A 24,078-nucleotide genomic window follows, 5' to 3' on the forward strand; every position below is an offset into this window, starting at 1 on the left:
CTCTCTCTTTCTCCCTCTCTCCCCCCTTCCTTTCTCTGAAATCAATAAAAGCATATTAATAAATAAACGAATAATTATCATCTGGTGAAGACCTCAAATATGCATCATAGCCTCAAGCTATTTGCGGCTACATGTTAGGATCAGTAGGAAGAATGTCATGCTTGATTAGTGATGTCTGCCCTCTGCTGGGACACTGGGGCTAAATTAGTGATGTCTGCCCTGTGCTGGGACACTGTGGCTTGATTAGTGATGTCTGCCCTGTGCTGGGACACTGTGGCTTGATTAGTGATGTCTGCCCTGTGCTGGGACACTGTGGCTTGCCACACATTTGCCTCTCTGGTGTGGGGAGAGCACAGCCCTGGGTTCAAATTCTAGCTTTACCACTGACCTTGTCCAAATTATTTAACCAAGTTATTTAACCCTGCAGACCTTCAGTGTCTTCACTGGTAAAATGTGATTATTGGGAAGATTAGTGATAACCTGACCCATAATGGCCATTCCATCCTATATTTTTTGTAAAAAGCAGTTTCAGATTATTTAGAGGTGCAGATTAAAAATTATAATGTTATGAAAATTATAGTGTTAGACATTTCAAATATTTTTATCAATGCTTCTCGATAAGTTATTCTTCCCGAAGTTGTTTTATGGTTAGTTAGCGTACTTCTCCCATAATAGCTAGGATAGCTGGGGCTCAGAGATGTGTAAATGCTGGTGAGACGCAGGATTGTCTAGACCATGTTCTGTTGAAGTCTGCTTCAAGGGTGGGTAGCTTGGCAGTTTGTCATGCCTGCAGGATAACTTCACACATCCCATATCTACAGATTTACTCCTGATTTAAAAACCAGTTTTTCTACTAAGTTAGCCCCCAAATAAAAAGGTGCTAAAGTCATTTGTCTTAGGAAATTACTCCTTAAGGCTCTGTTCACATATCTTAGGCTCAAAGACGTCAAGACTCCGATCAGAGTCTTGGGAAGGAAGAACTAATGTCCAAAGCCCTTGATCAACCTAATATTTCTTGTGAGTCCGGGCAGATAAATAGAATAGCTCATGGTTTTATAAACTTCATTTTTTAAAATGGTGTTAATAGGTTGTGGTCTGTATTGGGATTTGGAAGTAATTATAAGCTGTTAATGAGATGTTCTTTCTTGATTGTTCTTTTAAAAATAGACTAGTCTATTTAGCAGACTCTCCCTTCCCTGACCTTGGGAAGGGAGTTACCAGCATTTGCTGTTCTCTGAGACACCTAGCAGAGTGGGTGGGTTGGCTGTAAAAGCCAGTGAATGGTGTGGTGGCTTTCTCTCCAGGTTATCCAGAAAATTGCCGCTTTATGAACCCCTGTGGGTTTATTGTTTGTTGTTGTTGTTTTGAACTTTTTTCCTAAAGTACAACGTGTCCAGAAAAGCCCACATCCTAAGAATTCAACTCAGTGAATGATCACAAATTGAACACACCCAGATGAGAAACAGGACATTACCAGCACCCAAGAGTCCTTCTCGTTTATATGCCTTTTCAGTTACTACCCCCACTGTCCCCAGCAGGGGAACCACTGCTGTGACTTCTAACATCACAGATTGATTAGAGGCCCGGTGCACGAAAATGGTGCACAGGTAAGAGTCCATAGGCCTGGCCAGGTGATCAGGGCTGATCAGAGCCTTCACTCCACACCTCCCCCTGGTGGTCAGCACATATAGTGAGCGATTGGTCTCCTGGCCAAACTTCCACGGGGAAAATTTGCATATTAGCCGCATATATATATATATATATATATATATATATATATATATATATATATAGAGAGAGAGAGAGAGAGAGAGAGAGAGAGAGAGAGAGAGGGAAAGAGAAAGATTTTGCCTATTTTTGAACTTTATGTAAATGGAGTCATACAATATGTACTCCTGTTTCTGCTTAACATTCTGTATATCATTGTAGGCCATTCATTCTCACGGCTGAACAGTGTAACTGCAATCTGTGTATCCATTCTGGTGTTGATGGACATTTGGATAGTTCCCAGTTTGGGGCTTTTATAAATAGCGCTGTTGTGAACATTTTGTCCTTTTAAATTTAACCATTCTGGTGGATATGTGGAACCATGTGTTTTTACAGGCTTTTTCCATATAATTTTCTCCAAAGGAATGGAAAGGTAATATTATCTTCACTTGGGCAGCACTTTCTTTACCCTCTTATAGGAAACCACATAGTGTGAAGCCAGAGACGGCATTTGAAATCCAGGTTCTCTCTTGAAGAACTAACTGTTGGAAGGAACGTGGGGCTTGTATAAAGCCCTAGACCAGTGCTGGCACAGAGCACACAGCACATCCTAGTGGCAATTTTGGTGACTGTTATTATTTGGTGAGCTCTACAATGTTTATTTTATTTTAATCATTTTAATAGGACCTGCTCTTTTTTAAGTATTTATTATCAGGGAAATGGTTGTTGGAATCCACAGAGTCATTAGTTAGGAAGGAAACTGCCAGTCATTTTGAGTTGACCTTACATTTGGAGGAAAGTGTTCACATTTGGGTAATGTAATATAGAGAGAGGCTTGAGGCTATTTTTTTTTTTTTTTTTTTTTAAGCAAAAATGAGCTAGGATATGGTGGTTCCTGAAAAATTTCCCCCGAAGCCAGCTGATAATAGAAGAGCAGTGACACATTGCTCATGTCTGTTGCTGGCAAGTTCCAGTAAGGGAAATGGTGCTTCAGTGGCATACATTCAGTTTGGGAAGTTAATCTCCTTAGGACATCATTGAAGAAAGAGGTCTGCTTTTTAAAGGAAGCTAGAGATTGGAAGATTGTTATTAACTTTTCAAGTTGGGCTGAATAAGAAGGATATACTTTGCAGCAAGAAAGAGGCTCCTGGCAAAGAGCCCTTGTACCCTACCTGGTCCTTCCTGCCTCTGGTCCATGTGGCGCTGCTGACCTGACAGCACATGGGGCATGAGCAGTGTTGGGAATTGATGTATTTAGCCAACTTTAAAAACAGCACTTAAAGGTAAATCATCTAACCTCAGTGAGGCCCAGTGGCTTGTGTGGGAATTAGACATAGTCAATGGATGGTCCTTAATATATCGTCTGGAACATGTCTTAGCCTAGCCACTAATAGGCTCAGTAGAGAAACCAGTTGTAGCTTAATAGTTACAGATAATGAAGGTCACATTCCACACAGTGATGTATGAACCGCGTAAATGGCCATAGTGTCTGATTTTGATAACTGACTTAGTGCCGTATTTCATCCATTCCAAGAAAGATATGTGTATCTTTCCCACATTTTAACATTCCTGAAACCAGGATGTCTTAAATTCAGTGGTGAGTTGCACTAGTAGTACTGGTTTCTGTGTTCAGATTTCATAGCCAGCGTTGTTAACTCATCACTTTGGCCCCATGGAGCTCACATAAAGCCAATTCCCTTTCTTCAGTAGTATCTCCATGCTTCCTCTTTATTCTGTACTTGTTTTCCTAGGAGTGTTAGTTCCCATGCTTTTCTCCCCAACTAGAATATGGCCTCCTTGGGAAAAGTTTGATTCATCCCTGGATACACTCTGAACAAAAGTGTAAAAGTTTGTAATTCCCTCCTGCCACTCCAGCCACACCTCGCCTGTTCTGGGGTGCTCTCTTAGAATGACTCTTTTGGGAACACCATCTGCTCTGAAAGGACCCGCTTCATGGCTGTGCTCCCACAAGTGGCTGTTTCTCCACATTTCTCTAGACTCCTGGGCGAGCCCCTTCTCTGGCCCTGCCTTCCATCTTCCCTCCCTGCCTTTCTGATCTCTGGTTCCTGCTCCTGTCACCCCCACTGTGTTCACTCTCGGCCCGGAGAGAGAAACCCATAAGTACGAGGAGTTTGCAGTGACATTCCCACAGCGTATACTGGTTTCCCAGCCTCAAGCAGCCCCTGGCTTTGAAATTCCAACAAGCGTTTGCTGGTTCCTCGGCTCAGGAATGTGCACGTTCACATCCTGTGGACGGATAATTGACTTTATGTGTGGTGACATAGAGGCTGGGCCAAGGACACATGAAGGAAAGGTGCTTTTGAAAACAAGAGCATTAAGCAACATTAATTTAAATGGAAATCTGAAGCCTGAAAACCAACTACTTTTTAAATGGATAATTTTAAAAATTGGGTTTTGAGTACTGGAGAATGTTTCTCAAGGCTATTTGTGTGTATTTAGCTGAAACAGCTGTGTCCTTGCACAAATATTTTAGTACTGCTCCCCTGCCATCCCCCGCTTCATTCCTCCCCAAGTCGCTGGGATTAACAGGCATAGAGATCTCTTTAAAAAGGCTTGCTGTTCCAGAACGGTGGTCTTACCGAACAGCCCTCCGCTCTGTTACTGGGAACACTCACAATTAGTCCAGATGTCGAAAACGAGCTGCTGGGCTTCTGTTCATACAGGAATGTGCTTATTATAAAAAGACCAGATGAGAATTTCCAGCCAGCTCAAAGGAAAACATTTTAAGTTATGTTTCGGTAGTGTCCCTATCTGTCTATTGTTTAGTGTGGGGTTTATTTCTGTGTTTATCTTTTGTTTAAAACGAAAACAGCTAGCATTTATTGGCTGCGTGTTGGACACTATGCTGAGCTCTTTCTACTTACTCTTCACAACAGAGGTTGTGAATACTGCTTTTCTCTCCACTGAATCTTCACAGACCTGTGAGATGCATCTCAGCCCCGCTCCTGTTTTATAGCTAAAAGAGCAATATACTCAATCCAGGTCACACCAGTGAGTGGTGGAGCCAGCCTTTCTAACCACTCTTGCCGTTCAATGGCTGTCCTTGGAAAGTTGTGCCTAGCTGCCCCGGCCGGCAGTGCGGTGCTGACTTCGGATGCAAACCATGGTTCCACTGTTCCTATAGGAGTGCCCTTGGGCAAGTTGCTTTCTGTGTGCTTTGGTGTCTCCATGTGTAAAACTGATACGGTGAAGGCACATACCTCATAGGGTTGCGGAGTGAATACATGGACATTAAGACAGTGCTTAGCACTTAGTAGGCGTTCAGGAGACAGCCAATTGATATTTCTCATAGATGTTTCTCTCTCTTTCTTCCTTTCTCTCAAATAAAAACATTTTAAAAAGACAGGCATGTGTTTATATAATTTTTGTTTGTTTATATGATTGAATGCTGTTCTTAACCAGTTCTGAATGTGTATTCGTCTCCAGCCAAGTTACATCAGCGATGTGGGACCCCCTGGTCGGAGCTCTCTGGACAGCATCGAGATGGCCTATGCCCGGCAGGTGAGCACGCTCTCAAGGAGGACGGAGTCCAGGGGAAATGTGGGCCCCCTGGGGAGTAAAAGAGAGCAGAGACTTCATGTGAAAGTCAAACCCTGAGGCCTCATTCAGAGGACTGTTAATATTTTACCGTCTAGGCCACTGGAGAATTCTATCAAATTGGCTAATTGACTGACTCCGATTTGGTTTAGGGAAATTGAACTCTGCCTCCATATGGCCAAGGCATCTCATTTTGCATTTGGCAGTAGCCCATGCACAGTAAAGCCTTGGGTAACTGCACTGCTTAGCAAATGGAGTTCTCTATTAACTGAATTACCTGGGAGGCTGGTGGTATTATGGGAAATCCCTCTTCACCCTGTGCTGAGAAATTTTCTAAATGCTTTTCTGCTTCATAAGCATCGTGTACTCACCACTTTCTAATGTTGTCCTGGGCAAGCTCACACTGTTGGGGGACCATGGTCCAGTTGTGTATCATGACCATGTCATCATATGAGGTGGATTGAGGTAACCGCGGGTGTGGGGAGCACGGGAATTCACTGGACTGAAAAGGCCCTAAGGTCACTGTATTTTTAAAAAAATATATTTTTTATTTTCAAGAGGAAAGGGGAGGGAGAGAGAGATAGAAACATCAATGATGAGAGAGAATCATTGATTGGCTGCCTCTTGTAAGCCCCCTACGGGAGGGTTAGGGGGTTCAAGCCTACAGTCCAGGCATGTGCCCTTGACCAGAATTGAACCGGGGACACCAGTCTGCAGGCTGATGCTCTGTCCACTGAGCTCAATCGGCTAGGGCTGGAACTGACTTTCTGAATAAAGCAGTGCTGGCCTCCTGTATGTTTTATTCCAATTTGCTGCTTCCTCGCACAAAGTATCAAAAGGGGGAAATGGTTTCCTGAATACAGGGTGGCAGACTTCCATCCCTCTTACACCTTTTGGTGAGAAGAGCTCTGAATAGTTTTTTTAAGTCTCAGTATACCGTGGCCACTTCTAACCAGGCAGCCGAAGCCAGTCCCTCCTTCCACATCCCTCAGCTTTTACTACTCGGCCCTCATTTCTTTCCTCCGCTCCAGTTTTGAGACCCCTCCCGCTACATCTACATCCTTTTAAGTTCACCTTCATTGGCTGACTCCTTCCAATGCCCGAGCCACCACCGGAGTTCAGGCCTAACAAGTAAGCTTCTGAAGAGAGAAGCTGAGTCTTCTGTATCTGTGAAGACGGGGTTCAGAGAGCTCACATTCCCAGCCCTGAGTACACCACAGTGGATCCTTACATCCCAGATTGAACATAGTACCTTGCAAAGCGGGGAGGCCCCTATGCTCATCGAGTGAATAAATTTACAGTTTTAAATCTTTGCAACGCCCACAGAGGCGACCTGGTATGGTAGAGGGAAGTAGGTTCGGTGGGTTCCCGGTTTTCTAACATCACTGCCTTGTTCGGTTCCTGGTAGAGCAAGGACTTCAGATGTAGACTAGAGCTTGCTAGTTTTTACAATCATTATTTTAGTTCTTTTAAAATATAATTCATAGTAATAGTGGTTTCTCCATACCTTAAAGATCGCATAATTCCTTTTCCTTGGGAACATTTGCTAAGGAGAAAGGGCACTCCAAACAGCTGCTGTTCTGACCTGGGGAGGGCTGCGGTCACACCTCCCCACTCAGTCCCCGAGCCCTGGGCCTGGCCGTTCCGTCCCTTTGCTGAAAGATTACTAAACTCTGCCTCGGGTTCTTAGGGAGCAGCTGCGGGTCCTTCCGTTGTCCGCCTCTCCCTGTGGTCCTTGCCCCCTGGGACTCGGGTCTGCTGGGCAGAGGCACAGAACTGCCTGCGGTGCGCCCCCCAGGAGCACCCTGCTCCCCGTTCTCAGGTGTCAGGAAGCGTGGGGGAGCAGTTAGCTCTGTGTGCGGATGCTGTTGCTCAATCACACACCTGGGAAGAGGGCTGTGGCCTTGCCCACTGGGCAGGACAGACAGGCAGAAGGACAGGTTGGCCAAAACTTTGCTGGCCAAAACAGCTGGCTTAAGCACGGTTTCAAGAGGTTTTGAAAAGAAGAGATGAAAATAGAAATGTGCCTTTGCTTTTCCTTATTTCAGATTTATATCTATAATGAGAAGATCGTAAACGGGCACCTGCAGCCTAACCTCGTGGACCTCTGCGCTTCCGTCGCAGAGCTGGACGATAAGGTAGGGCCCAGAGCCGCCGAGCAGGAGCCTGGGGCCGGTGTTCAGAGGGGATTAGCAGCTTGCTGACTTGGCAGAAATGGGCTGAAGAAACACTGTTCATGGGATAAAGGTTAACTGTTCTTCAGAGTTGTATTGTAAATAATTTAAAAATATATATACATTCCAATGATTTCAGAGAGAAAAGGGGAGGGAGAAAGAGATAGAAACATCAGTGATGAGAGAGAATCATGGATTGGCTGCCTCCTGCATGCCCCCTACTGGGAATCGAGCCCAAAACCTGGGCATGTGCCCTTGACTGGAATTGAACCTGGGACCCTTCAGTCTGCAGGCTCTATCCACTGAGCCAAACCAGCTAGATCTTGGGTTGGTTTTTTGATGATGGTGCTATACATGTATTTTTAATGCATCTTCAGAAGGTTCAGCCAGGATCAATTCTTGGCCACAGGAGTTCTTGAGCTGTGTTTGCTTTGAAGTCCTGTTGGCTTTAACTCCTCCCTCACTGGTTTCCCTCCTTAGGCAGACTAATGGGATCTGTGTTGTGTAGGTGATGTATGTGGTTTTCACACCGTGAGCCTCGTGAACGAGATGAACACCCATCTCTTCATATGCTGCTGGTTCCCTTGCTCTCTGCCTCCCCCTCTTTATTCTCATCCCTTTATTCTCATCCGTGGCCAATTTTATCCCCCAGGGGGAAAATAAATTACGTGGATGGCTGGATTGGTAGGGGTCCAGGAGGAAGGAGGAAAGAGGAAGGATATAATGGCAGTAAGCAGGCATAAACAGATTTTTTTCCTTCAGAAATGCTTCCAACTTTGCTTTTTTTAAAATAGTAAAATATAAGGCACTGCAAACATCTGAAGAAGAAAGTACGCAATTCACCTACCATGTCACCAGCTAGGAAGAGTCGCATTTGGGTGGATTTTTTCAGTTTTAATTTTGGAGAGGACAATGAAAGTAGGGTGTGGTTTTGTTCCCTTTGGAAAAGTGTTAACCTGCTTTTCCCTACTCGTCCAAGGATTCTTACTTATAATGGTGCAGAGGTTCTGGGAACACTTTTCCAGGCGGGAAGTAAGCCGGGCAGGTGCCGGGAGAGGGAGCCCAGCTGTGCGCTGGTACCAAGGGCGAGAACGTCCGCTCCTGTTCCCGCTCCTGTCTCGGGAGGCACCTTCTGAGGGACTGAGTGGGAAGGAAAAGGGGAAGCTGGGACACTCCCAAAATGGGCTAAGAGCAGTGGCCCTGGGGAGTCTCCGGAGGACAAAACATTATTCAGGTTAAGCTTCCATTTGAAGCCTTACCAAACTGAAACGACCTTGTAAGGACCGAAATGCAGCTACTTGAGTTCAAACTCCTAGCGCGTTGGATGATTATAAAAGTATCCACACTCTCTTAAGGGATAACCCACTGAGATTCAGTGTTGTTGGTAGTTCTGTGTGGTCTTAAGCATGTGGGTGGTTCTGTCAGGCCTGGGATCATCATCGATCTGCAGCCAGCTTGGACAGGCTGCTCGTCGGAAGGTGAAAGCCTGGCAGGCCGCGGGGCAGAGGTGCATCTTCTGTGCTGGGCGTAGCCAGGGGCCTCCGACAGGAGCCGTTAGCCTCGCCCCCTCCCCGGCCTGCCTGCCTGCCTGCGGTGAGCAGGTCCGCGCGAGGAAGAGCCAGGCACTCTCTCCAGCCCCACAGCATTGTCACGTGCCGTCACTTATGTGCAGAACATCTCTGACCTGTGGACCATGGTAAAGCAAATGACAGACGTGCTGCTGGCGCCGGCCATGGATGCCCTGAAGAGCCGCAGCAGCGTGGAAGTGCGCATGGAGCTGGTCAGGCAGGCCCTGCGGTACCTGGAGCAGAGGTGAGGCGGCGGCACAGCGGGGCTGGCTTCAGAGTGCCCGGAAGTCCCTCCCTTCTCCCGTGCCCAGTAGTCCTTACGCTAAATGCTCTGTAGCTGGGTTCAAACAAGTGGAGCAGGTCCAAGGGGAAAGGTCCTGTTTTCTGAAGCATTTCTCTGTCAGACTAGTTCTGCAACAGTGAAAAAGCGTGGGAGGTGGGGGCACTGTTACACTTCTCTTTCTCTTTCTCCTCTGGCTGCCCCTCCATATGGAGATAACATGATTGCTAGACCAAGTGCCTTAGGTCGGGATCCTGTTTCCTCCTGTGGCTCAGCAATGACTTGTAGGCTCCTTTGTCTTTGCTCAGCATTTTAATTTTCACACCTGGCAGTCTTGCCACCTTTAAACCTTAGGAAGGCCCCGTGGTCCTTTCTCTTCCTTCTGGTTCTAGCCAGTTAATCCTGAATCCAGTCCTTCCCAGCTGCTATAGCTGTGATTTGTGCCTGGGTTTCTTTGCCACCCCCTCACTAATTGGACTTGGTCACCTAGGGGGCTGTGGCTGTGCCCTAACTATTGGGAATACCCTTTGTTGGTAGGGCTGGTGCCATTCATCCCTCCCTATGGGCACTCCTTCCCGATCTGAATTGGCCAGCAGGGGCCGTCATGAGTGGGCCGCAGACCCTGTTTGTTTCGGAGCCAGGGTGCTGGCTCTGCTGGCTGGGGAAGAAAAGCCCAGCTGAGTGCACCGCTTAGTTCAGCTCCTTGCCGCGGGGCCTGTGCAGCTGCCTGCGGCCTGGCAGTGGGTCCCCTTAATCAACAGGATAATACTTCATTAGGAGCTCATAAAGCTTCCTGGGTGTAACCGAGGTAATTCAGACTCTGTCAGCAGAGAATAGGTTTTTATATCAGATCCTGTGTTGTACAGTAGCTACATGAAATGAACACCATGGGGCACATTGAACTCACTGGCCTCCATTAACACTGGTGATTGCCTTCACCAGTGTACCAGGCTCTGTTCTTTGGTTTTATATCTGGTAAGCAACACCCCCCACCCCTTTATTATTATTATTATTATTACTATTATTACCATCTTCATTTTTTTATAATTATCTTATCCCAGTAATTCCTTTAGCAGTGCTTGGAACTATTTGGGGTTTCCTGTCCACATTATTGTAACGTGTTCTTTTTCACTCTGGCGGCATTGTTCCCTGCTGGCATTCTTTTAAAGGATTCACTGTCACCTGTTGATAAAACGAATATTTTAAGAATAATTATACTCACTTTTAAAGTATTTTTGCTGGTGCTATTCTTTTAAATTTTTGTAGGTTGACATTTTTCCAAAGAAAAGGTTTAAAAAGAACTCACTAGAACGTTAGGCTGTGAGCGGCAGCAATTATTATTCTGCACATTAGCCCTAATGCATTTGAAGTCCATAGTTATATTCCTCCAGGGATTCTGCTGAGTATCTGCAGTGATGAGAAATCGTTACCACAATCCGCTGCCCACTGCATAAGTAATGCGGCTTACTTCATTAAATATGCACCATTTCCTCTTTGTGTCAGGCTGGACGTCCAGGCCCCGCCCTGCAGAGTTCACAGTCTGTCCACTGCCATGGATTTGGACACAGATGGGTGTGATATGGGTTTTCAGCCTCCTTAGTTTTTTCTTTTAATTTTTCCAGTTATAAGAATTACACCCTCGTGACTGTCTTTGGGAATTTGCATCAGGCCCAGCTGGGCGGTGTGCCTGGGACTTACCAGTTGGTTCGAAGTTTCCTGAACATTAAACTGCCAGCTCCTTTGCCTGGACTTCAGGTATTGGCAATTTTCTCTGTGTCATCATTTATACCGCCAGAGTTTTCCATTAAAATGAAGTTAGGTGTAGGAAAGAGACCAGAAGGAGAGGAGAGAAGCTCGGAGGCCTTGGGAGGCTAGGAGTGCAGGAGTCCGGCTGATGATGGCACTTGCTCAGCTCGGTATGTGTGTGTGGGACCGGGGCGTAAGATGTTCTTGAGTTCCGGATGTGTTTTGAAAGCAGAGCCAGTGGGACTTGAAGAACTTGGAAGTGGGTGTAGGAGGCAGAGTCAGGGATGACTTCTGAGACTGTTGGCTCTGACAGCTAGAAGAATGGAGTTCCATATGGTTCTTAGGGTGTGGCCTCTGCTCAGCTCACAGTCCCGTTGGGGGAATTACTGTATCATTTATCATACATACTGTGTGAAAGTGTTACTGAGTGTTGGGATACACAGGAGGCTGGCTTCATAAAGGAGGTGAGGTTCCCACTTGTGCTTGATAAACAGGGGCTCACCAGCCTGGGACATGGAAAAGAATATTCCACAAGGAGGGAATAGTATGAACAGATGCATGGAGGCAGGAAAGAGTATCTGGAATATTGACTGTGTGCAAGGCGTGGCAAACTTGCAGCCGGCTAGTGAAGGCCTTGAGTGCCAGGCTAAGCATTTCGGATGTAAACAGCTCAAAGGGGTTTAGGTAGGGACGTGATACGATAAGATCTGGGTTTTAGAAAGAGTCCTGCAGGGGTGGATGGAAAAGCCAGAAAGGAGGTCTGTGGTTCACCTCTCTGGAGTTTTATAAACTCGGAGTGAAAAAGATGGTCTCTTATTGGCCAGTGGACGTCTTTAGCGCTCTTTGTGGAGGTTGCAGGAGGGCAGGTCTAAGTTGTCCCTGAACACGCGACCTGGTTTCTGAGGCTGCTGGGTTCCGTGGAGAAACCACGGGCGGCTCTGAGTCGGGTGGGGCACAGAGTGACTTAGAGGAAGAGCTTCAGAGCCAGACTGCCACTTGGCAGCTCACCTTGAGCAAATACTTCACGTGGCCACTTCCTTTTGTTTGTTTGTAAAACGGAGGAAGAGGAGACCATGAATGGTGCCCGCCTAATGGGGTGGTCAGTATTAAGGGACCCAGTACAGGAGAGGACTTAGCTGAGGGTCAGCATGTCGGAAAGCTGTCGGGGGCTTTGTTGTGTGTGTATTTGAGCATCTTTCCTCTTTCAGGACGGAGAGGTGGAAGGCCACCCTGTGTGGGCGTTGATTTATTACTGCATGCGCTGCGGAGACCTGCTGGCTGCCGCCCAGGTGGTCAACCTAGCCCAGCACCAGCTGGGAGAGTTCAAAACCTGGTTCCAGGAATACATGAACAGCAAGGACAGAAGGTGCGGTGACGGGTGGCGCGTCCAGAGCGGTGCTCTCTTTCCCCTCTGCAGGGCTCACACTGATTCTACTCAGGAACAGTAACGTGTAGAGGGCGAGAAGGAGACTCTGGGGAATAACAGTTGAAAACCTTAGAAGAGCCAGCCCCGTTCCGGTCCTCATTTCTAGACGTTCACGCATCTGTGTTTGAGGAATTTTCTGATCCAGTGCAGGAGAGGCTGTGGTGGGAGCATGATTGGGCTTATTCTGCAAATCCCAGGCACAGCAGGGTGCTTACAAAATGATTCACTGATTAGCACTTAGTGCTTTTCTGGTTAGCCCGGTATGTTGTCATGCACTCCATAGCTCAAAGGCTAGAATTAGAAGTTAGTTTAAATATATGGACGTTATGTAGAAGAATTTGTTTGACAATGTTAATGAGGCTTTGTTCAGAGATAGTTGTAAGCCATAAACCCCTGTCTGGTTTGTATCAGAGAGTAAAGTAGGGTTGATGTTCTTGGGTTTCCCCAGAGGGAGCCCCGGAGGCAAGGACTTGCATGCAGGTGTTTATCTGGGATGTCATCCCCCGTGGATAAGGGACTGTGCTCCTCCATCACTGTGGAGGGTCGTGGAGAGAGGGGAGGAGTATTCACTCCCAACGTTTCTGCCCCACTCTGAAGCCTCTACTGGAGAAGCTGGCAGGCGGTCACCCTGCAGACTAAAGTGATGGGACTCGGGGTGGCAGGACAGGGTCTGTGATCTGTGGTGAAGGAAGACTTTCTAACTCTGTTACGCCATTGGGAACGGGTGCTTTCAGATGCCCTTGAGGGTCTTGGTGACTGTTTCTGTCTGTTCCCTGTGTCTGTAGATTGTCCCCAGCTACAGAGAACAAGCTCCGCCTACACTACCGCAGGGCCCTGCGGAACAACACAGACCCCTACAAGCGGGCCGTGTACTGCATCATCGGCAGGTGTGATGTCACCGACAACCAGAGCGAAGTGGCCGACAAAACCGAGGACTACCTGTGGTTAAAGGCAGGCGCTGCTTTTCTTGCCCAAGCCCCTTTCCTCTGCCCGAGTTCTACCAGCAGATTTTACCTGCTTAACATATGACCCAGTAAGGCGACCGGGCTAGTGGATTTCTGTGTCCTGGCTCCATTTCTTATTGTGTAATTCCCAATTGGTAACCACGCCACTAGCACAGCACCTGAGCAGTTATAGCTGCAGCTGCACGCCTGGCTCAGGACATACTCCGTACCAATGCACCCGTTTCTCTTGGGGGTTTAGTTGAACCAAGTGTGTTTCGATGATGATGGCACCTGCTCCCCACAAGACAGGCTCACTCTCTCGCAGTTCCAGAAACAGCTGTTGGAAGACTACGGTAAGATACCCTGAACTAACCTCCTTCCCACGTTCACCCAAGGTCAAACTATTTACTTCTTCTGGGAAAATCCCTCACCTCTGAACTCTGTCTCCTCCAGACCCCCTGCATCTTCAAAACACAGCCCAGCACAAGGATTTCAGATCACAATTGAGGCCATGTGGCCTTCAGCAGTGTTGTGACTTATGGTCTATACAGCAGTTGTTTTCCTAGAACTGCTCTGATCGACATTTGCTCAGAGAGAGGTGTAAAGGGGACTTGTCTGTTGCTTTCTCATAGATCTTGCAGTGGTTATATCGGAGCACAAATGCGGGAGAAACAACCCCCCCCCCCCCCCCCCACACACACACACACCACACACATTGTTTAAGAATCTTGGAAGAAAAGAATCCAGCTAGTGGTCAGTAGTTGTTGAATTCAGTCACTGCGAATCTGAGTGATCTGAAGCCCCTTTGCAGCCTTCGTTCCTCTCCTTGTTGAGGGACTTCATCAGGATAAGGCGATCAGCAGCCCTCTTGTATTCCGTTTTAAGGTCCTGAACTCTGTTTCTCTCCTACCTACTGCAAGCAGCTTGGGTTTCACAACACGCTCCCTACTTGGCAGTGTGTTGTAGGGTCTAGAGAAGGCCATGGAACCAGGTTGGGTTCACGTGGCAGTGCTCTGTGCCCAGCCCCTCCACCCCCCAGAGGTCCTTGAAGGGCACAGGCTTCTGCGTGGGGTCGGCTGGGGAGGCTGACTCCCTCTGAGTGGGCTGCATCTCCCCCCACAGGCGAGTCCCACTTCGCAGTGAACCAGCAGCCCTTCCTCTACTTCCAAGTGTTGTTCCTGACGGCGCAGTTCGAGGCGGCCATCGCCTTTCTCTTCCGCACCGAGCGGCTGCGCTGCCATGCCGTCCACGTGGCCCTCGTGCTCTTTGAGCTCAAGCTGCTCTTGAAGTCCTCGGGACAGAGTGCGCAGCTCCGTGAGTATTTGGTGGCAGCAGCATAACCATGTCCCATCCCTCAGGGGGTGGCAGTGGACACGTCCCTGCAGCCAAGGAGGATGGGCAGATGGTGCCCACCATGACGGCAGTGCCGTGCACAGTGCTGGGTTAGTGGCTGGTCCAGCAGGTTGCCCGGGGGAAAAGCAGGAGAAGCAGGGCCTAGGTCATGAGTCTGGGTCCCATTGTCTCCACTCTGCGCTTGGGAAGAAATTGAGGACAGGTGGTGATGGGGTTGGCCAGAGCTGGCCGGCATGGGCTGGGCTGCAGGACTAGGTGCTGCTGAGTCCTTAGACAACCCCCACAGTCCGTCGTTGCCTGGATCTGAGGGACAACTTGGTTGTGACCAGTTCTGTCCCCCGCGGTGCAGTCAGCCATGAACCTGGTGATCCCCCCTGCATGCGGCGGCTGAACTTCGTGCGCCTCCTCATGCTCTACACCCGGAAGTTTGAGTCCACGGACCCGAGGGAGGCCCTCCAGTACTTTTACTTCCTCAGGTAAAACTTGCCCCTGACCCTTCACTTCCGCTGGCTGTGACCTCGAGTCCAAACTAGAAACCACGTTGCCTTTGCCCCACACAGGGACGAGAAAGACAGCCAAGGAGAAAACATGTTTCTACGCTGTGTGAGCGAGCTTGTGATTGAGAGCCGAGAGGTATGTTGGTTCCTTCCTCTCCCACCCATGGTTGTCGGCGTACAGTCTCACGCTGACCGGGTACCCTCAGCAGGGTTCCGATGGAGAAGACCCAGGGTTTTTTTCATTTTCTTTGGTTTCTGACAATGAAATGTTGATTCAGTCCCACTGTTTCCGAGTTAATGTAAGCCTTCTCCCACCTCCCCTCTTTCCTTCCCCTCTTTTGTCCCCAAAGAATTGTGGACCATGGGCATATCTTGTCCAGTAAATTGAGGAAACACTTTTGTCTCCACAGTTCGACATGATCCTCGGGAAACTGGAGAATGATGGGAGTAGAAAGGTGGGTTAAACACCCCCTGGAGATGTGCTAGTGTGCAGCTGAGATTTGTAATTGTCCAAAGATTACAGTTAGACTTTAGGTTTCAAGGTACTAATAAAGGTGTAGATATGAATGGAGTTGCTTAGTTCAAAACACAAAGCATGACTGTTACAGGCCCCAAATGATGACCTTGATTTCACACACATTCGTTTCTCCTTAAAGTATGTAAATTGGTGACTAGGTAGCTTTTTATTATGTGCAAAGTACTCATCTGTCCACGCCTGCCGCTTAGGAGCTGAGAAGGCTATATTACTGTTTATTCTTGGCTCAGGAAATATGCAAGAAAAAAGATTGATTACCACACCTACTCTCCCCAGATGGAAAAGTTAGAAATATGCTTGACCTCTCTCAGAAGGTACTTCTGAGGGCTCAGCACCCCACTGACCCCGACATGCAGCTGCTCCCGTGAGCCTCAGCGATTCCTTTGGGCGGCTCAGGAGCAGGGACAGAGGCCCTGCACTGGAGACCAGTCCTGACCCCATTGAGCACACTTCCTGTGCCTCTCCCGGGGACTCACTTTCCTCACCTGTGAGATGGTGGCTAGGACCCAGAGATCAAGGGGAGCCCACAGCGCTCACACTGTCCGGCTGAGACGGGAGGCTGGTGGCAGGCTGATGGCGGTGGCCATGCTGCCCGAGCAGGACATTTGCCAAGCACTGTGCTGAGCGTGTCAGGGGCTTTTTAGCAATCTGATTGCTGCGATAGCTCAGCACGGTTGGCATTGTTACCCGTCTTTTCCAAGGAGGCTAATCATCTTCCTCAAGATCACACAGGTAGTAAGAAGGGGGGCTGGAATTTGAACCCCAGAGCTCCTGCTCCCCCCTGATCTGGGCTGCCTGAGGGTGGCAGGTGCAGGTCCCCTGACTTGGTTCAGTGCTGATGGAGAATCAGAACAGCCAGTTGGATGTCACAAGATCCGCCCTGGCTTTCTGTGGCTCCTAAGACCTCTCTGATGCTCTCCTGACCACCTGGTTGCATGAGATTGGTGATGATGGTGATTTGAAAATTTAAAATTAAAAAACAAAACAAAAAAAAACAACTCTGATACTCCTTGCCGGGTATATTTTGAGCACTGCGTTTCTTTCGCCATCTGTCCTAGAAAGCAAATCTAAGACTCGGATATTTTCCCAGAGTTTCCTGATCCCCCTCCCGTGGTGCCCACTCATCAGCAAAGTGAAAGTCATCCACACTGTGGTCATTTTGGAAGATTAGAAAGCACAGTCTTCCTGCTGATCCTCTGTGCTCCCTGTCCATGCGCAGTTCCCTCGGGCCCTTTCATATGTTTATCAAACCCTCCTGTTTCCATGAAAGCCCGAGCCCAGCCGATGAAATGTGTGTATGCCCAGGGCAAGCGTTTTCAGTGAAAGTGGTTTTCAGACCCCAGGTGCTTCTCTGCCTTTACAGCAACAGCTCTGTGCACTCATCTCTCTCTCACTCTCCCCGTCCATCATCTGTCTTGTCAGCCTGGAGTCATAGATAAGTTTACTAATGACACGAAGCCTATTATCAACAAAGTTGCTTCCGTGGCCGAAAATAAAGGACTGTTTGAGGAAGCCGCAAAGCTTTACGACCTTGCCAAGGTACAGTGCCCCTTCCTCCTCCTGCATTTAATGGGTCTGTGCTGCTGGGCGTTTCACGCACAGACATTTGGGGGGGTAGGGGGGTGCTCGCCCCCTGCCAAGGCACACTCCCTAGTGCTTAGGCATCTGTGGTCCTGTCAGGGTGAGAGTCCACTCTACGGAATTATTTCTGCCCGAGACGTATTTCTGGCCAAGAAAGAGTGGCGTATTGTAAGGATGCCCTGCAGACATTGAGCTGTAGTCTCACTTGGCAGCCGAATAAGCGTCGTCACATTTTGATGGCGAAGCTGCTGGTGGAAATGCCTTGGTGCCTACCCTTCGGGCAGCACAGACACGCTGTGATCCGGGCGCCGTGCGGAGCAGGAGGCAGCTGAGGTATTCCGAGACCAGGAATAAGGGTTTCCACTTCAGAACACATATGGCTGCTGCTGATGGTGTAGCCTAGAAAAGATTGTATCTTCTTTCATCAACAGAAGAGTGGACAAAAAGAGGGTTACACTTCATTTCTTTTTTAATTTAGAGATGTTTTGATTGAGGTCTAATTAAGAGGTAGACCAATGTGGATGTTAAGTGCGCAGCTTAAAGATGGTTCTGTAGGTGTAACCACCCCCAGATCAAGATCCAGAGCGTGTCCACCACCACCCCAGAACGTCCCCTGTTCTGTGTGGTTACTTAGTGCCTTCAATTGATTATTTGATTCCTTCCTTACCTTAAAACATGGAACAGAATGCTGATAAGGTGCTGGAGCTGATGAACAAACTGCTGAGCCCCGTCGTGCCCCAGATCAGCGCCCCGCAGTCCAACAAGGAGAGGCTGAAGAACATGGCCCTCTCCATCGCGGAACGGTAAGGCCAACGCCGATGCCATGCCCATGCCCAGGGCCAGGGCCACAGCCCACCAAATCTGCTAGTAACAGCAGTTCCCAGCGCAGCCCCGACTCCCATTCCAGCAGCTCCTCAGGCTCCTGTTTCCTGGCAGACTTAACGTTTTTCCCCAAAAAGAAGGGTATGGAAGGGTTTCTCAGCATTTTAATCCCGCACTTTCTACTATTGTCAGCCATCTCGGAGGCGTTTGGGAGCAAAGCTAGTGATGGCCAGACGGGGCGGTTCTTAGAGGGGAGTGGCTTCAGAAGCACCTTCCCCCGGGAGCTGACAGAGTCATCGGACTGATGATTTAACTCCCAGGCTGGGCAGAGTCACCGCTGAGCCTCTGCAGATGCCCCTGACAAAGGGCCCAGAGAGAGCTGAGCTGCGGTGCTTCCTGGGGCAACGCAGGACAACGCTCTTGGCCAATGAGAAACCTCCACTTAGCACTCCATCCCCAGGGATGGCCGCTGGGCTTTTGGCCTGTCAGGACCCTCATCCTTCCTGGATATGTGGGTGCAGAGATGGTGGCTGAAGCTAGAGAGCATTGCTTCGTGCAAATATTTGCAGGAGGATTCATATCAGATCCACCATCAAAAGCTCGGCCATTTCATAAAGAAAACGCCATGTTCCACTCCTCAGTTCACCTCATGTAGCGTTCTGGAGGTTCTGACGGTTCTCAGGTGCTGGTTCTCAGGTGCTGTCCTAAAGCTCCAGATTGCACGGGAATTCATAATCTGTCCTACCCCTTCCCTCTCTCTGTCTTGCAGGTACAGGGCTCAGGGAGTCAGTGCAAATAAATTTGTGGACTCCACATTCTATCTCCTGCTGGATCTGATTACCTTCTTTGATGAATATCACAGTGGCCACATTGACAGAGCCTTTGACGTGAGTGTCAGGAGGGGTGTTTGAAGTGCAGGTTAATACACGCCCTTAAAAAATTCACATCATTCATGGGAGTCGCTGAAAACTAAGGAAGTGTCACCAGTCTGCCTGCAACTGAAGGACAAGTGTGAAACCGGAAATTTCAAGGGGATTTCAGTGTTGCTTTTGCTTCCTTTTTCTTTTTTCCATTCCTTTCCCTTTTAGTCTGAAAACAGAGAGCTCTCAGAGGAATTTACAATCTGAGTTTTAAAATGGCCTCAGGCGGTGAGGACAGGAATGAAGTTAGTCAGCAAGTTGGAAGCAAAGCATCTGGGTGTGAGGGGTGGCCCGTGGTGAGCGTGCTGGATGCTGTGTTCCAGGAGCTGACACGGCGGTGATGCGTGTGTCATACGGGCTGGTGGGTTTTGTTTTAAACAGATCATTGATCGCTTGAAGCTGGTGCCTCTGAATCAGGACAGCGTGGAGGAGAGAGTGGCCGCCTTCAGGAACTTCAGTGACGAGGTAAGGCCTGTCGCTGAGCCTGCCCTCTGCCCCCTCTCCCCCAGAGCTGTCCTTTCCGTGTAGCTAGTGACTAAGTCTGAGGACGTCAGCGCCCAGACTGGGTTTTCTGAGAGGAGCTCAGCTTCCCACATCCTGGCTGGGTTTTCTGTGAGTACATGTCTTCTTCAGATTAGTTTCTGACTCAGAAAACACAGTCATGTCAGTGAACAGACATGTTCTTGGGAGAAACGGGTCTTGTTGACCCTGTGAGGTCTGTCACCCACTTGTTTAGAAGGAGTGTTGGTGCTGCTCTGGGATCCTCTCTAAGTAGTTCCATTGGGTGCATAGCATATGCATCGCGGCCCACTTCCTCCCAGCCTCTCGGACCTGTTTGGTCTTGAGAAGCAGGTGCAGCGGCCATGGACCAGTTCTCAGCCTTGGAGCCCCAGAGCCACCGTCTCTGCAGCGTTTCTAGCACATTGCCACCATCTAGCCCAGGGCACTCAGCTCGTCTGCACGCTGGAACCGCTAGGAGAGCTTGAAAAGTCTTCATGCCCGGGTCCTGCGCCCAGAAAGTCCAGTTCCCCTGGTCTAGGCACTCCCCTCATTCCATGTGCAGCCGGGCCAGGAGTCTTCTCTAGAGCTGCCTGTCCCGGTGTCACTGATAGCTTCCACTAGAGCTGGTACTCAGTAACAATCCCTCTTATAAAAATAGCTTCTGCTGCAGAGCAAGGAGGGCTGGCTTCTGCACGAGTGGTGGGCGGCTGCCTGCTGTGGTCCACACAGCTTCGGTCTTGCCGCTCACAGCCTTCCCTTCATTGCTGCTGTCATTCTTCTCCCCCCAACCCCCCTTCCCCACAAGCCACTTGGTCCTTGTTGTTTCTTGCCTTCTCTGGATGCATTGTTCATTGTGTCCTGGGTGACGTAGTGCACCAGCGTCTGCCTCTCTAGATGCTCCCAAGGGCTCTGCTAGGGCTGAGGGTCCGAGGTGACGGTCTGATGAGTCTGAGACAGGAGCGTCCCTCCTCTGACAATCCAACCCACACTTTCCTTGGGGATCGCGCTGCCGGCCAGTCCAAGCTCACACGCTGGTCAGATGTGCTCAGCCTGCTTTGGCTCACTGCCTGCCCAGGAACTGGGGCATAAAGGAGGCCACAGGAGGCACCTACCTTCTGAGCGGCGCCAACTGGGCTTCGCTCTCACACTTGGCATTTCAGTGCCGTGGGCTACCTATTGGTGACTCGCTCTCCACCCGGCAGCTGAGGGCACGCGTGTGCCCAGGCCTGCCCGGAGGCCCGCTCCCGTTGCTGGCCCCGGCTGGGTTCCTCTCCTGACTTCCTGTGTTTCTCTGCAGATCAGGCACAACCTCTCAGAAGTGCTTCTCGCCACCATGAACATCCTGTTCACACAGTTTAAGCGGCTCAAGGGGACGAGTCCCTCCTCGGCTTCCAGGCCCCAGCGCGTCATCGAGGACCACGACTCTGTAAGATCCCCGCGGGGGCCAGAGCCACGGCGGAGAGCCGTCTTTCTGGTTTGCCGCCCATCGTGCCGCACGAGCCCAGCTGCCCTTCCCTGTTCCACCCGGCAGCCGGGCAGACCTGGGTGCACCGGGTCAGGAGGCTCCAGGAAGAAATCACACGTCAATGGGATGGCTGTTCTTCCCCAGCTAAAAACAGACAGACAGACAGACAGACAGACAAACAAAAAAATGTGCCAAGCACTTAATGTCAGGAAGGAAGGAGTGGGAGGAAGGAAAGGGAAGAGGGAGAGAGGACGAGAGCTGGCCTGGGGCTGCGTTGTCTCTGCTCCCCAGGGAAGCAGCAGGCACCAGCGGGGGGAGAGGCCAGGCCAGTGGAGCAGGGTCTCCAGCCAGGCCCGTGTCCCAGCTGTCACCTGTCAGGCGAGGCAGCTTGCCTGGTAGGCCCAGCTGGCCTTGGCTTAGGAGAGCTTGGAGCTGGGCCCTGGGACGGGCGGTGCTAACTCTGTACCTGCGGAAGGACTTGACTGTCTTTCCTCCCCTCTTCCCCCCGAACCTGCCCCTGGTACCAGCAGGTAGAAAATGATAGATCCTGCTGGCGGTCCCGGCACAGCACCCCGACTTAAAGGTAACGGCTTTCTCGTCTTCCCTTTCTCAGCAACTCCGAAGTCAAGCCCGGGCCCTCATTACCTTTGCTGGGATGATACCCTACCGCACATCCGGGGACACCAACGCCAGGCTGGTGCAGATGGAGGTCCTCATGAACTAGGCGCGGGCCCTGCGGGCTCCGGACACACGCTGTCAGTACCTCGGGCGCATGGGCTGCAGGGTGGGTTTCTGGTTTTGTTTCCGTTGTGTTTTGTTTTGTTTTTTGTATTATGTATTTTTTGTCAACACCAATAAATTTCTTTGATTTGTATTTCTTTTCACATTCTTTTCTTTTTTTCCTTTGAAATTTTGTTTAAATTTTTATTTGTATGAGAGATGTCTTCAGTAGTTCTTGGGCCAGAGAACGGCAGGCTTTTGTACCATAGGTGTCTGTGATTTGGTTCAGGTCGACCTGAAATGATAAAAAATTAACCCAACATGAGCAAGGAAGTGAAGGCTCTGGCCGTTACTGTTATTTACAGTAGATATAGTATTTCATATAATGGGGTCACCGTTCGTTTTTCACATTTTTCTTTGGGGAAGCAGCCTCGCCTTTGGGGGAGTTGAGATCAGGGACCATCAGGCACTCCGGGTCCCCTCTCTTCTCAGGTGGCCTTGGGGTCCAGGTGACCTAAGACCACCCTCCAGATAGTTCGCTCCGATTCCAGGATTCACTGCAGGCTGTTCTCTTGCAGTCCCACTGGAGGTGGCCTTGTGCTCCCCTCAGGAGGACTCTGAGCCCCTTATTCCCTTCTCTGGTGGTCAGTGAAGCCCATTGGCTGGGCACGTTCACAGTCCCATCGGGCATTGTCACTGGGCGTGTGGTCCCCGAGCGGAGGTTGCCCCTCAGCAGCGGCCTCCTCCCGCCCCAGCCCCAGGCCTGGGCAATACTGCGGAGGGAATGGGACCGTGCTTGCTCCTCCGTGGGCGGCTGGTCTAGAGAAGTGGAGAGACAGGCTGAGGGGGCAGGGCTTCTGGTCCCCAAGGTGACGCTGTGAGCCCAGAGGCATGATCCTGTAGCAGGCTATTAGCTTCATCATCATCCGAAGCTCACCCGTTTGGGGAACTAAATCTTGTCCCTCGACATTGGTCCACGATTTTACCTTTTACCCAGAGAAACCGAGACCGCGGCCCCGAGAGACCTTCGTCCTCCAGGGAGGAGTCCAGTCCGCCCCCCATGGAATCGGGGCGCATGGAGACAGGGTTCCCACCGGCCTCAGAGACACCCAGGGAGGCACTGTCTGGAACTGGTCCTTTTCAGAGGCCTGGAGATTTAATTTCAAGGAATCTGTTCCTTTGATTTTTTATTTTTTTAATGAAGCCAGTGTGGCTGCCTCACTTCAAAGAGGAAACTGGAGTGAGCACTTTCTGGGCCAATCCTTTGGCTTTGTCATTCAAAGAGCCCAAGTGCCCTTCACACTGCGGCTGGGAGCGGGCCCTGGCCCTGCCCTCCGAATGTGCCCTCTAATTAGAGACTTCAGAGCCGGGCCGCAGCCACTGCGGTCACTCCTCTGATGTAGCATTTAAATTCCCGGGCGTGGCTCACTGTGAGCACTGCTCCGGACTCCTTCCCACAGGAGCCAGCATTTGTGGATTTTTTTTTTTATATTTTAATCAGAGGACTGTTTGCTCTTTGCATTCTCACCCCTGCCTGTTCTATTTGAGTAAACTGATCAAACCCGTAATACTAAACTTGGCAATGACCTGCAGATGTGCAGTGTCCTGCTGCTTTAGACTGAATTCCACAATCGCATTTCTCCACGAGGCATCCCTTACTAGGTAGTTCGTATCACCCCAAACTCCCATCCTGCCACCTAGGAAGTGTCGAGCATGCTGGGTGCTGACTGAACCCCAGGCTGCGGCTGGCAGGCCCCCCACAGATGGGACTCTCATCCTAGTCAGCGACGGAGGTTGCACCCTGTGTCCAGCAAGCCGGAAGGCTTTCCTTAGGAAATTTCTAATGAGCGTGCAACTTATGCTATTACTCAACCAGTAAAATACAGCCTTTGTGCCTACATTTCAGGACTGTCAGAAAGAGGTCAGCAAAATGAGGCTTTTTTTTGGTCCTGAATGTCCCCCATCCTTCATCCTCCTGAGCTGAATGCAGAAGCCCTGGGCCTCCAGCAGTCTCCTGACTGTAGTGCTCTCGTACCTCACACAGATGGGGAGGCGCGGGCAGGCAGCCTGTCTTCTTGCCACTCGTTTCTCAGTGCACAGGTGGGCAGGAAAAAGCTGAAAACCACCCACTAAAACATTTTGAAAAGAAGTGTCAGATGATCTGCCCTCCTCCTTGCCTTGCTCTGCATCTACCTGCTGTGCTTGGCGGCCGTCCAGGGCCCATGGCTGCCCAGGCCCCGCTGGTGTGCCAGCCCAAGTTCAGTTCGGCTGCTGCACAGCC

General features: G+C 49.8%; 1 protein-coding gene across 3 annotated transcripts in view; it reads left to right on the forward strand.

Annotated features, from left to right (window-relative positions):
• NUP93 (nucleoporin 93) overlaps window positions 1-21,951 on the forward strand; it is a 73,805-nt gene extending 51,854 nt beyond the window's left edge. For all 3 annotated transcript variants that reach the window (XM_084861226.1, XM_084861227.1, XM_084861228.1), the window contains 17 exons: window positions 5,155-5,229; window positions 7,314-7,403; window positions 9,112-9,251; window positions 10,910-11,042; window positions 12,242-12,399; window positions 13,245-13,410; window positions 13,663-13,756; window positions 14,526-14,717; window positions 15,106-15,232; window positions 15,317-15,389; window positions 15,664-15,708; window positions 17,211-17,327; window positions 18,054-18,172; window positions 18,961-19,078; window positions 19,493-19,576; window positions 20,910-21,038; window positions 21,691-21,951. In XM_084861226.1, coding sequence (XP_084717352.1) covers window positions 5,155-5,229; window positions 7,314-7,403; window positions 9,112-9,251; window positions 10,910-11,042; window positions 12,242-12,399; window positions 13,245-13,410; window positions 13,663-13,756; window positions 14,526-14,717; window positions 15,106-15,232; window positions 15,317-15,389; window positions 15,664-15,708; window positions 17,211-17,327; window positions 18,054-18,172; window positions 18,961-19,078; window positions 19,493-19,576; window positions 20,910-21,038; window positions 21,691-21,801 — 1,971 coding nt within the window. In that variant the 3' untranslated portion in view covers window positions 21,802-21,951. The remainder of the gene's footprint in view (window positions 1-5,154; window positions 5,230-7,313; window positions 7,404-9,111; window positions 9,252-10,909; window positions 11,043-12,241; window positions 12,400-13,244; window positions 13,411-13,662; window positions 13,757-14,525; window positions 14,718-15,105; window positions 15,233-15,316; window positions 15,390-15,663; window positions 15,709-17,210; window positions 17,328-18,053; window positions 18,173-18,960; window positions 19,079-19,492; window positions 19,577-20,909; window positions 21,039-21,690) is intronic.
• The last annotated feature ends 2,127 nt before the right edge of the window (window positions 21,952-24,078 follow it).

Source organism: Pipistrellus hanaki (genome assembly GCF_964339955.1).
Source record: "Pipistrellus hanaki genome assembly, chromosome: 15".
NCBI lineage: Eukaryota > Metazoa > Chordata > Mammalia > Chiroptera > Vespertilionidae > Pipistrellus > Pipistrellus hanaki.